The sequence below is a fragment of the Nerophis lumbriciformis genome, linkage group LG03 (genome assembly GCF_033978685.3).
Source record: "Nerophis lumbriciformis linkage group LG03, RoL_Nlum_v2.1, whole genome shotgun sequence".
Classification (NCBI taxonomy): domain Eukaryota; kingdom Metazoa; phylum Chordata; class Actinopteri; order Syngnathiformes; family Syngnathidae; genus Nerophis; species Nerophis lumbriciformis.
Window position 1 is genome coordinate 34530001 of NC_084550.2, and position 12032 is coordinate 34542032.

Below are 12032 nucleotides of genomic sequence, written 5' to 3' on the forward strand. Positions count from 1 at the left end.
GGCGTGTTTTGATGACACATGTTTAACCCGCCAAACGTCTCCTGTGGACGGAAAATGGATCAAAGTGGTTGGCCTCACATCAACCCTTCACACATCTCCCTTCAGACCGCGCTCTGAAAAGAGGAAGTTTTTAGTGACGTGAAGCGGACTTTGGATGAAACGGCTTTGTTTCCGCACCAAGTCCCACGTGTGGACCGCAACAAAGATGGCAATTCTGGGCCAGCGTTGCGAGGAAGTAGCCAGATTGGGCCCGGATCCGTTTGACCGGCTGTGATGAAGTTCTTAGCGCGGAAGTTCCGCCTTGCAGGCACGTCGGCTTCAGAAGCCGCGGACGCCAGGGGCATTCGGCCTCCCAAACTCGGGGGCCTAATAGGATTTGCCCAAATAACGACCTGGTTTTTGGTTTACGCGGCGAGACGGGGAGGCAGAAAGAGGATTTGAAGGTTGAGAGAGCCGACTGAAGTATTCCCAGAGCTCATCATTATTCTATGCGCTGTTTTCATCAGCACGTACAGTACAGCTACAGTAGCAAGATCTCCTCTTAAGTCCCGCTGAGGTGCCTTGACGGCGTGGCGGAGGAGTCACGCTGCGCCGCACCGGTCCGGGCGGGGAAGAGGAGAAGAATAGGGGTGAGGAGTGGCGACGGGAAAAAGAAAAGGGAGTCTGTGAAGTCGAGCGCTTCAAAGTGGGCTGTCTGCTTCCTGTCAGGCGCTGAAACGGGGCGAGCCGACGCCGAAGATCTCCTCCTCGTCACCGCGTTTCTGAGGAGGACTTTTCTGACGCCTCGCAGAAAGTTTTGTGCCGACTCGCTTTTGTTTTCTCCAAAAAAGACGTTTGTGGAGGCTTTGAGGCCGCCGCGGTTTGCGTCATTGGCGGAGCGTTTGTCAGGCGGGCTGGAGACTGCACCCAGGAGTCACGTGGACTATGTGTGTGTGTGTGTGTGTGTGTGTGTGTGTGTGTGTGTGTGTGTGTGTGTGTGTGTGTGGAATACACTTTTATACTATGTTGTGGCTTGTGCAGCCCTTTGAGACACTTGTCATTAATTGCTATACACAGTGGCGATCAAACTTGTAAAGAACATCATGTCATGGCTGTCTTGAGTTTCCAATCATTTCTACAACTCTTATTTTTTTGTGATAGAGTGATTGGAGCACATACTTGTTGGTCACAAAAAACATTCATGAAGCTCACTTTTTCTTTTATCTTTCATCACATGGACAAAGATAAGACCTTCTGGAGGAAATATATATATATATATACATATATATATATATATATGTATATATATATATATATATACTTATGTGTAAGTGTGTGTATATATACAGTATATATATATGCATTTATATATGCGTATATATATATATATATATATATATATATATATATATATATATATATATATATATATACACATATATATATTAGGGATGTCCCGAGCCGATATTTGGATCGGATCGGCTGCCGATATTTGCCAAAAATTGCGTATCAGCAAGGCATGGGAAAATGCCGATCCAGATCCAGTTTTAAAAAAAACTCCGTTCCGTGTTTTCCAACGCACCGATTTAAATAGTACATTCCACTTTTCTGCTGCTCCCTAATTTCCGTTCCGCATTTTTCAGCACACCTTCAACACATCCACAGGTCTGTGGATTCTCACGCAGTTGCTTTTAGCTGCTGGCATTACACGACAGGCTCTTCTCACTCTTTCCTGTGTCCGTAAACCAGGCAAGGGTAGATTTTGCGCTGTGTGCAGGCGCCAAGTCCTGTTGGAACTTGAAATCTCCATCTCCATAGAGCAGGTCAGCAGCAGGAAGCATGAAGTGCTCTAAAACTTGCTGGTAGACGGCTGCGTTGACCCTGGATCTCAGGAAACAGAGTGGACCGACACCAGCAGATGACATGGCACCCCAAACCATCACTGATGGTGGAAACTTTACACTAGACTTCAGGCAACGTGGATCCTGTGCCTCTCCTGTCTTCCTCCAGACTCTGGGACCTCGATTTCCAAAGGAAATGCAAAATTTGCTTTCGGCAGAAAACATGACTTTGGACCACTCAGCAGCAGTCCAGCTGGTGTCGGTCCACTCTGTTTCCTGAGATCCAGGGTCAACGCAGTCGTCTACCAGCAAGTTTTAGAGCACTTCATGCTTCCTGCTGCTGACCTGCTCTATGGAGATGGAGATTTCAAGTTCCAACAGGACTTGGCGCCTGCACACAGCGCAAAATCTACCCGTGCCTGGTTTACGGACCATGGTATTTCTGTTCTAAATTGGCCCGCCAACTCCCCTGACCTTAGCCCCATAGAAAATCTGTGGGGTATTGTGAAAAGGAAGATGCAGAATGCCAGACCCAAAAACGCAGAAGAGTTGAAGGCCACTATCAGAGCAACCTGGGCTCTCATAACACCTGAGCAGTGCCAGAAACTCATCGACTCCATGCCACGCCGCATTAACGCAGTAATTGAGGCAAAAGGAGCTCCAACCAAGTATTGAGTATTGTACATGCTCATATTTTTCTTTTTCATACTTTTCAGTTGGCCAACATTTCTAAAAATCCCTTTTTTGTATTAGCCTTAAGTAATATTCTAATTTTGTGACACACGGAATTTTGGATTTTCATTTGTTGCCACTTCAAATCATCAAAATTAAATGAAATAAACATTTGAATGCATCAGTCTGTGTGCAATGAATAAATATAATGTACAAGTTACACCTTTTGAATGCAATTACTGAAATAAATCAAGTTTTTCAAAATATTCTAATTTACTGGCTTTTACCTGTATATATATGTATATATATATATATATATATATATATATATATATATATATATATATATATATATATATATATATCAATCAATCAATCAATCAATGTTTATTTATAAAGCCCTAAATCACAAGTGTCTCAAAGGGCTGCACAAGCCACAACGACATCCTCGGTACAGAGCCCACATAAGGGCAAGGAAAAACTCACCCCAGTGGGACGTCGATGTGAATGACTATGAGAAACCTTGGAGAGGACCGCATATGTGGGTAACCCCCCCAGTAGGGCGTCCAGGTCCCCCCGATTTAAGGCCTGAAAATGTCAAAAATTCTCCCAAAATCACATAAAATGTCTTAAATACGATTCCAAAAGTTCATTCAAATCTAGGTACGTGACTTTTATCTAAAACATTCATAAACCTCGGGTTTTGCTTTTAAATGTTTTGATTTTCGAGGACGCTGTAAGGTCGAAGAACTCACAGGAAACAAAAAGCTAGATAGTAGTCTTCATTACTGCCACCTACAGGATTGGCATGTAACAATATCAGATATATATATAAATTCACTAAAGTATTGTTACCGCTGTCAAACTACCACTCAGGATGAGAAGGTGGAACAATACCATGAGGAAGGAACAGGTGGCCCAGCTTTTGATCCTGTTGACTTCATCCAATCAGAAAGGTCGTTGTGATTAAATGCAAACGAGATCAGTGCAGACGAAACCTGACCTGCATGTTTGATATCCGCCTGCCATGAGATTGTTCTTGTTCTGGAGAACTTCCTCCTGTACCATTGTTTTTTGTTTTTTTTAATAAAGTCTACTATCAAAGGAATACATATTATTATTTGACCATCCCGTGTCATTCTGTTGCAGGCAAAGTCCTGAACACCGACCTGCGCCACTACCTCAGTCTGCAGTTCCAGAAGGGCTCGCTGGACCACAAGCTCCAGCAGATCATACGGGACAACCTCTACCTGCGCACCATCCCGTGTAAGTACGCCATCTTGGTTTGCTCATAAATACACAATCACCTCACATAACGCTGCTAAATCTTAAAGCCACACTCAAGTACTTTCAGTTTTGGTTGATTTTGGCGGCGCCAGTGGACTAAAGCGGTAGTGTTTTGCCAGAAGACGACCACGTTTCCCATGAGGACTAGCGCATGTCGCGTCACACTGACTGTAATATTGTCACAAATATTCTGTCTCTAATGGTTATGTTGATGTTAAATATCAGACACTATGGAGAAATTATCTTGGATTGTTCTACAAGCTGTTGTGTTTTCTGGGGGAGTTGTGACGGCACAGAACCACAAGGGGGCAATAAAGCTCTATGTATTTATTATATATAAATACTATATATATATATATATATATATATATATATATATATATATAAAATCAAACATAAATACACAAAATCAACTAGAGAATGGAGTGTGACAAAATCCAAGAGTGTGTATGGTGTAAGACCATGTGTAGGAATTAATTGCTGTGTGGTACCGTAATGATGAGTGAGGAAGCGGACAGATCCAAAGGGGCTAAGTAGAGCAGGTCAGGGTCCAAGCGGGAGGTCGAGATCCAAGAGGCAGTCCGGGAAGCAGGAGGAGAAACGAGGAATGACGAGACGCACAGCTCGACACGTGGAGCAAAGGCAGACTGCATGAAGGACGACAAGGGAAACACAGAGAGCGAAGCAAGGTTTGCATAGAGCAGGATGATATCTTACGGGACATCAACAGAAGATTACGTTCAGGCGACGGATAGCAGGCTGAGCAGGCTCTTGAAGGCAGGACCTCTCATTAGCGCCAGGTGCACAGATTGCCGGTGAATGATTGCAGCTGGCGGCTGCTGCAGGGCGGAGACATCCCAAGCAAAGAAGTGGTAAAGTTGTAGTGGAACCATCACTCTGGTGGCTATTTATTGCTATCACGGAAATTTCCGAAAGCTAACATTAGCATTAGCATTTGGATTTGAGCATGGAAAGTCACTTACTAGTTTAGCTGGAACAGAGCCAAGGCAGTATCGCTCTGAAATACCTCGTGTTTGAGCTCACGCCAGCGAGTGAAAGCCGGACCAATGTTGATCCTTGACTGTCTCCTCAGACAAAACTTTTCGTTTCTTTGGTTGTTTTGTAGCTTCGGCCATTATAGCAGTAATTGCGCGTAGGCGTTCTTCTTCTTGTTTTAGTTTTCTGGCGGCACGTAGGCGTTAGCATTGACTTCCGTCTTTTTAACGAACGGGGAAAGGTTGGAGTGACGTATGCCGTAAAGCAAGTCGGCACATTTGAAGTTTTTGTAGACGTTCGAACTCGTCCAAAAGATGAACACTAACGCACCTTTTCAGTGTCTGTTGAAAACTATTTGTTGAATTCAAAGCAACATGGCTTAAATATGGCTTATAAAACGGTGCGGTTATAGCTGCAGTGTTTTAAAAGACGTGTTTACAAACCCCGTTTCCATATGAGTTGGGAAATTGTGTTAGATGTAAATATAAACGGAATACAATGATTTGCAAATAATTTTCAACCCATATTCAGTTGAATATGCTACAAAGACAAGATATTTGATGTTCAAACTGATAAACATTTTTTTTGTGCAAATAATCATTAACTTTAGAATTTGATGCCAGCAACACGTGACAAAGAAGTTGGGAAAGGTGGCAATAAATACTGATAAAGTTGAGGAATGCTCATCAAACACTTATTTGGAACATCCCACAGGTGAACAGGCTAATTGGGAACAGGTGGGTGCCATGATTGGGTATAAAAGTAGATTCCATGAAATGCTCAGTCATTCACAAACAAGGATGGGGCGAGGGTCACCACTTTGTCAACAAATGCGTGAGCAAATTGTTGAACAGTTTAAGAAAAACGTTTCTCAACCAGCTATTGCAAGGAATTTAAGGATTTCACTATCTACGGTCCGTAATATCATCAAAGAGTTTGGAGAATCTGGAGAAATCACTGCACGTAAGCAGCTAAGCCCGTGACCTTCGATCCCTCAGGCTGTACTGCATCAACAAGCGACATCAGTGTGTAAAGGATATCACCACATGGGCTCAGGAACACTTCAGAAACCCACTGTCAGTAACTACAGTTGGTCGCTACATCTGTAAGTGCAAGTTAAAGGGGAACATTATCACCAGACCTATGTAAGCGTCAATATATACCTTGCATAAAAAAGACCATATATTTTTTTAACCGATTTCCGAACTCTAAATGGGTGAATTTTGGCGAATTAAACGCCTTTCTAATATTCGCTCTCGGAGCGATCGGGAAGCAATCCGCCATTTTCTCAAACACCGAGTCAAATCAGCTCTGTTATTTTCCGTTTTCTCGACTGTTTTCCGTACCTTGGAGACATCATGCCTCGTCGGTGTGTTGTCGGAGGGTGTAACAACACGAACAGGGACGGATTCAAGTTGCACCAGTGGCTCAAAGATGCGAAAGTGGCAAGAAATTGGACGTTTGTTCCGCACACTTTACTGACGAAAGCTATGCTACGACAGAGATGGCAAGAATGTGTGGATATCCTGCGACACTCAAAGCAGATGCATTTCCAACGATAAAGTCAAAGAAATCTGCCGCCAGACCCCCATTGAATCTGCCGGAGTGTGTGAGCAATTCAGGGACAAAGGACCTCGGTAGCACGGCAAGCAATGGCGGCAGTTTGTTCCCGCAGACGAGCGAGCTAAACCCCCTGGATGTCTTGGCTTACACCGTCCCTTATGCCACCGAAGATGATCAAGAGAAGAATATCGACCCTAGCTTCCTTGGCCTGCTGACATCAACTCCAAAACTGGACAAATCAGCTTTCAGGAAAAGAGCGCGGATGAGGGTATGTCTACAGAATATATTAATTGATGAAAACTTTATTCATTACTCTCGGTTTTACGTAAATTATTATACATAAACTGTGTTTACCAATAATTTAGCTTACATCCATCCATCTTCTTCCGCTTATCCGAGGTCGGGTCGCGGGGGCAGCAGCCTAAGCAGGGAAGCCCAGACTTCCCTCTCCCCAGCCATTTCGTCCAGCTCCTCCCGGGGGATCCCGAGGCGTTCCCAGGCCAGCCGGGAGACATAGTCTTCCCAACGTGTCCTGGGTCTTCCCCGTGGCCTCCTACCGGTCGGACGTGCCCTAAACACCTCCCTAGGGAGGCGCTCGGGTGGCATCCTGACCAGATGCCCGAACCACCTCATCTGGCTCCTCTCAATGTGGAGGAGCAGCGGCTTTACTTTGAGCTCCCCCCGGATGACAGAGCTTCTCACCCTATCTCTAAGGGAGAACCCTTAGAGATAGGCCGCTTGTACCCGTTTAGGGCACGTCCGACCGGTAGGAGGCCACAGGGAAGACCCAGGACACGTTGGGAAGACTATGTCTCCCGGCTGGCCTGGGAACGCCTTGGGATCCCCCGGGAGTAGCTGGACGAAGTGGCTGGGGAGAGGGAAGTCTGGGCTTCCCTGCTTAGGCTGCTGCCCCCGTGACCCGACCTCGGATAAGTGGAAGAAGATGGATGGATGGATGGATGGATGCACTAATTAGGAGTCTTTGTTTGTTTACTTACTACTAAAAGACAAGTTGTCTAGTATGTTCACTATTTTATTTAAGGACTAAATTACAATAATAAACATATGTTTCATGTACCATAAGATTTTTTGTTCAAATAAAGCCATTAATAAAAAAAATGTTGTGGTCCGCTTTATTTAGAAAGGTATCGAAATACATTTTGGTACCGGTACCAACATATCGGTACCGTTACACATAATCGCGATTCTTTCAAAAATCGTTTTTTTGTTGTTGACGCCCCTAGAAAACAGCCTATATTACCCCACTGTACCGTGTCCCTGTCCACCTGAGATGAAGGACTCTCGATAAGTCTCCTGTCCTTGGACTTGCACGTGTGCACACGTGACTACGGAGGCGTGTAAATGTCTTCTGAGAAACAACTGCTATATATTCCTGTGCTGTAAAAGGTTTGTCACTTCGTATAGTCTTCGTGTCCCTGGCATTATGCAGCAACACACACACACACACACACACTCAAGTGCTCCCTCGCGCTCTCTGAGAAAATGCTCTCACACACTTTGTCGCCATGGCAACATGAGCGAGGACGTCTCTCTAACCCCCCCTGTGCAACTTATTTACTTTGCAAGCCATCAAAGCCCGGATCCATGGCACAAAGAAAGGCTGCACTCCTCCTCTCGCTGACTGCTACGTCCATCCACCTTTTCATCATATATTTTCCTATTTTACGAGTTTTGGGGAAAAAATAAAAATATTTTTTACGGACTATAAGCCGCAGATTTATACTGGTACCAAAACGTTTGTAAATGTTTATTTACTTACCCCCTGCTTGGCACTCAGCATCAAGGGTTGGAATTGGGGGTTAAATCACCAAAAATTATTCCCGGGCGCGACCACTGCTGCTGCTCACTGCTCCCCTCACCTCCCAGGGGGTGATCAAGGGTGATGGGTCAAATGCAGAGAATAATTTCGCCATACCTAGTGTGTGTGTGACAATCATTGGTACTTTAAGGTGTCAAAGCCAGATCTGGCCCGCAAATACCTGGAATTGATAAATGTCAATAAAGTACTTAATATTTTCTCACTAAATGTAATAGATTTTTTTTCATTTTGACAGAAAAATATATGTTTTGCTTGAAATCGCATGAATTTGAAATTTTTAATAGTATCTGATATTGCAACAAATATTACATATTATCATACTTTCCAAATATTCTTTGTCTAAACAAAAATAAATACTTAAATATCTGCTTGACTTCTGATTTTACAGCAAACTTTCCATCAAATTAATAAAAATGACAATAAATTTGACATGGTTCTTTACAGCGTAAATTGAAAAAAAACAAAAACTTTTTTTGCATTAAAATTCTGTTAACTGAGAATCTGGAGAAATCACTCCACGTAAGCGGCATGGAATGACCGTGACCTTCGATCCCTCAGACGGCACTGTATCAAAAACCGACATCAATCTCTAAAGGATATCACCACATGGGCTCAGGAACACTTCAGAAAACCACTGTCACTAAATACAGTTGGTCGCTACATCTGTAAGTGCACGTTAAAGCTCTACTATGCAAAGCGAAAGCCATTTATCAACAACACCCAGAAACGCCGCCGGCTTCTCTGGGCCCGAGATCATCTAAGATGGACTCATGCAAAGTGGAAAAGTGTTTCTGTGGTCTGACGAGTCCACATTTCAAATTGTTTTTGGAAATATTCGACATCGTGTCATCCGGACCAAAGGGGAAGCGAACCATCCAGACTGTTATCGACGCAAAGTTCAAAAGCCAGCATGTGTGATGGTATGGGGGTGCATTAGTGCCCAAGACATGGGTAACTTACACATCTGTGAAGGCACCATTAATGCTGAAAGGTACATACAGGTTTTGGAAGAACATATGCTGCCATCTAAGCGCCGTCTTTTTCATGGACGCCCCTGCTTATTTCAGCAAGACAATGCCAAACCACATTCAGCACGTGTTACAACAGCGTGGCTTTGTAAAAAAAAGAGTTTGGGTACTTTCCTGGGCCGCCTGCAGTCCAGACCTGTCTCCCATCGAAAATGTGTGGCGCATTATGAAGCGTAAAATACGACAGCGCAGACCCCGGACTGTTGAACGACTGAAGCTCTACATAAAACAAGAATGGGAAAGAATTCCACTTTCAAAGCTTCAAGAATTAGTTTCCTCAGTTCCCAATCGTTTATTGAGTGTCGTTAAAAGAAAAGGTGATGTAACACAGTGGTGAACATGCCCTTTCCCAACTACTTTGGCACGTGTTGCAGCCATGAAATTCTAAGTTAATTATTATTTGCAAAAAAAAAGAAAGTTTATTAGTTTGAACATCAAATATGTTGTCTTTGTAGCATATTCAATTGAGTATGGGTTGAAAATGATTTGCAAATCATTGTATACCGTTTATATTTACATCGAGCACAATTTCCCAACTCATATGGAAACGGGGTTTGTATTACTGTAAATAGAAAAACTGGCATCTAAGTTGCCAAAAAAAAAGAAGGAATTGGTACTGTTTTTCCATTAACAATATATTGTGGTGAAAACCAATGTATATTTAATAGTAAAATTCTGGCAATTAAGATTCCAGCTTTTTCCGTAAAAAAACAAAGACAAAACAGTGGTACTGTTTTTATATTTATGGTAAAATGTTGTAAAAAAAAAAGAAAAAAGAAGAAGAAGTAAAAAACCACTATATTTTACAGTAAAATTTTGTAAATGTAAAGTTTTTACTGCAAAATCAACAGTCTACGTAAAGCTATTTATATACAAACCCCGTTTCCATATGAGTTGGGAAATTGTGTTAGATGTAAATATAAACGGAATACAATGATTTGCAAATCATTTTCAACCCATATTCAGTTGAATATGCTACAAAGACAACATATTTGATGTTTAAACTGATAAACTTTCTTTTTTTTTGCAAATAATCATTAACTTAGAATTTCATGGCTGCAACATGTGCCAAAGAAGTTGGGAAAGGGCATGTTCACCACTGTGTTACATGGCCTTTCCTTTTAACAACACTCAGTAAACATTTGGGAACTGAGGAGACACATTTTTTAAGCTTCTCAGGTGGAATTCTTTCCCATTCTTGCTTGATGTACAGCTTTAGTTGTTCAACAGTCCGGGGGTCTCCGGTGTGCTATTTTAGGCTTCATAATGCGCCACACATTTTCAATGGGAGACAGGTTTGGACTACAGGCAGGCCAGTCTAGTACCCGCACTCTTTTACTATGAAGCCACGTTGATGTAACACGTGGCTTGGCATTGTCTTGCTGAAATAAGCAGGGGCGTCCATGGTAACGTTGCTTGGATGGCAACATATGTTGCTCCAAAACCTGTATGTACCTTTCAGCATTAATGGTGCCTTCACAGATGTGTAAGTTACCCATGTCTTGGGCACTAACACACCCCCATACCATCACACATGCTGCCTTTTACACTTTGCGCCTATAACAATCCAGATGGTTCTTTTCCTCTTTGGTCCGGAGGACACGACGTCCACAGTTTCCAAAAACAATTTGAAATGTGGACTCATCAGACCACAGAACACTTTTCCACTTTGTATCAGTCCATCTTAGATGAGCTCAGGCTCAGCAAAGCCGACAGCGTTTCTGGGTGTTGTTGATAAAGGGTTTTCGCCTTGCATAGGAGAGTTTTAACTTGCACTTACAGATGTAGCAACCAACTGTAGTTACTGACAGTGGGTTTCTGAAGTGTTCCTGAGCCCATGTGGTGATATCCTTTACATATTGATGTCGCTTGTTGATGCAGTACAGCCTGAGGGATCAAAGGTCATGGGCTTAGCTGCTTACGTGCAGTGATTTCTCCAGATTCTCTGAACCCTTTGATGATATTACGGACCGTAGATGGTGAAATCCCTAAATTCCTTGCAATAGCTGGTTGAGAAAGGTTTTTCTTAAAGTGTTCAACAATTTGCTCACGCATTTGTTGACAAAGTGGTGACCCTCACCCCATCCTTGTTTGTGAATGACTGAGCATTTCATGGAATCTACTTTTATACCCAATCATGGCACCCACCTGTTCCCAATTTGCCTGTTCACCTGTGGGATGTTCCAAATAAGTGTTTGATGAGCATTCCTCAACTTTATCAGTATTTATTGCCACCTTTCCCAACTTCTTTGTCACGTGTTGCTGGCATCAAATTCTAAAGTTAATGATTATTTGCAACAAAAAAAATGTTTATCAGTTTGAACATCAAATATGTTGTCTTTGTAGCCTATTCAACTGAATAAGGGTTGAAAATGATTGGCTAATCATTGTATTCCGTTTATATTTACATCTAACACAATTTCCCATCTCATATGGAAACGGGGTTTGTAATTAATAATGAAATCCAAAGGCAAATTCATACATTATTCACTGGTACAAGCGGCCCTCTGATGGCAGTCATAACTGCCATGTGGCCCTCAATGAAAACCAGTGTGTGTGTGACACAATCAATGGTACTTTAAACTTTAACTTTAACTTATTAGTTATACCTTGTTAGCATATTAGCTCATGCTAACGACGCTAGTTTCATTACATGTATATATATAGCACGTACAAATATGCATGAAAACACTCCTACAGACATCACACATGGGATGGTTTTGTAATTAAGAATTGTTTTAGTTACATTGTAAAACTCACAAACCTTGCTTGGAGTGATGAATGAATAGTCCATACAAATAGAAACGCTATGGACTTATAGTCACA

The 12032-nt window shown here is 42.5% G+C and overlaps 1 protein-coding gene across 2 annotated transcripts in view; it reads left to right on the forward strand.

Annotated features, from left to right (window-relative positions):
- magi3b (membrane associated guanylate kinase, WW and PDZ domain containing 3b) overlaps positions 1 to 12032 on the forward strand; it is a 480566-nt gene that overhangs the window by 244963 nt on the left and 223571 nt on the right. For both annotated transcript variants that reach the window (XM_061937657.1, XM_061937658.1), the window contains exon 2: positions 3642 to 3758. In XM_061937657.1, the coding sequence (XP_061793641.1) occupies positions 3642 to 3758 (117 nt within the window). The remainder of the gene's footprint in view (positions 1 to 3641; positions 3759 to 12032) is intronic.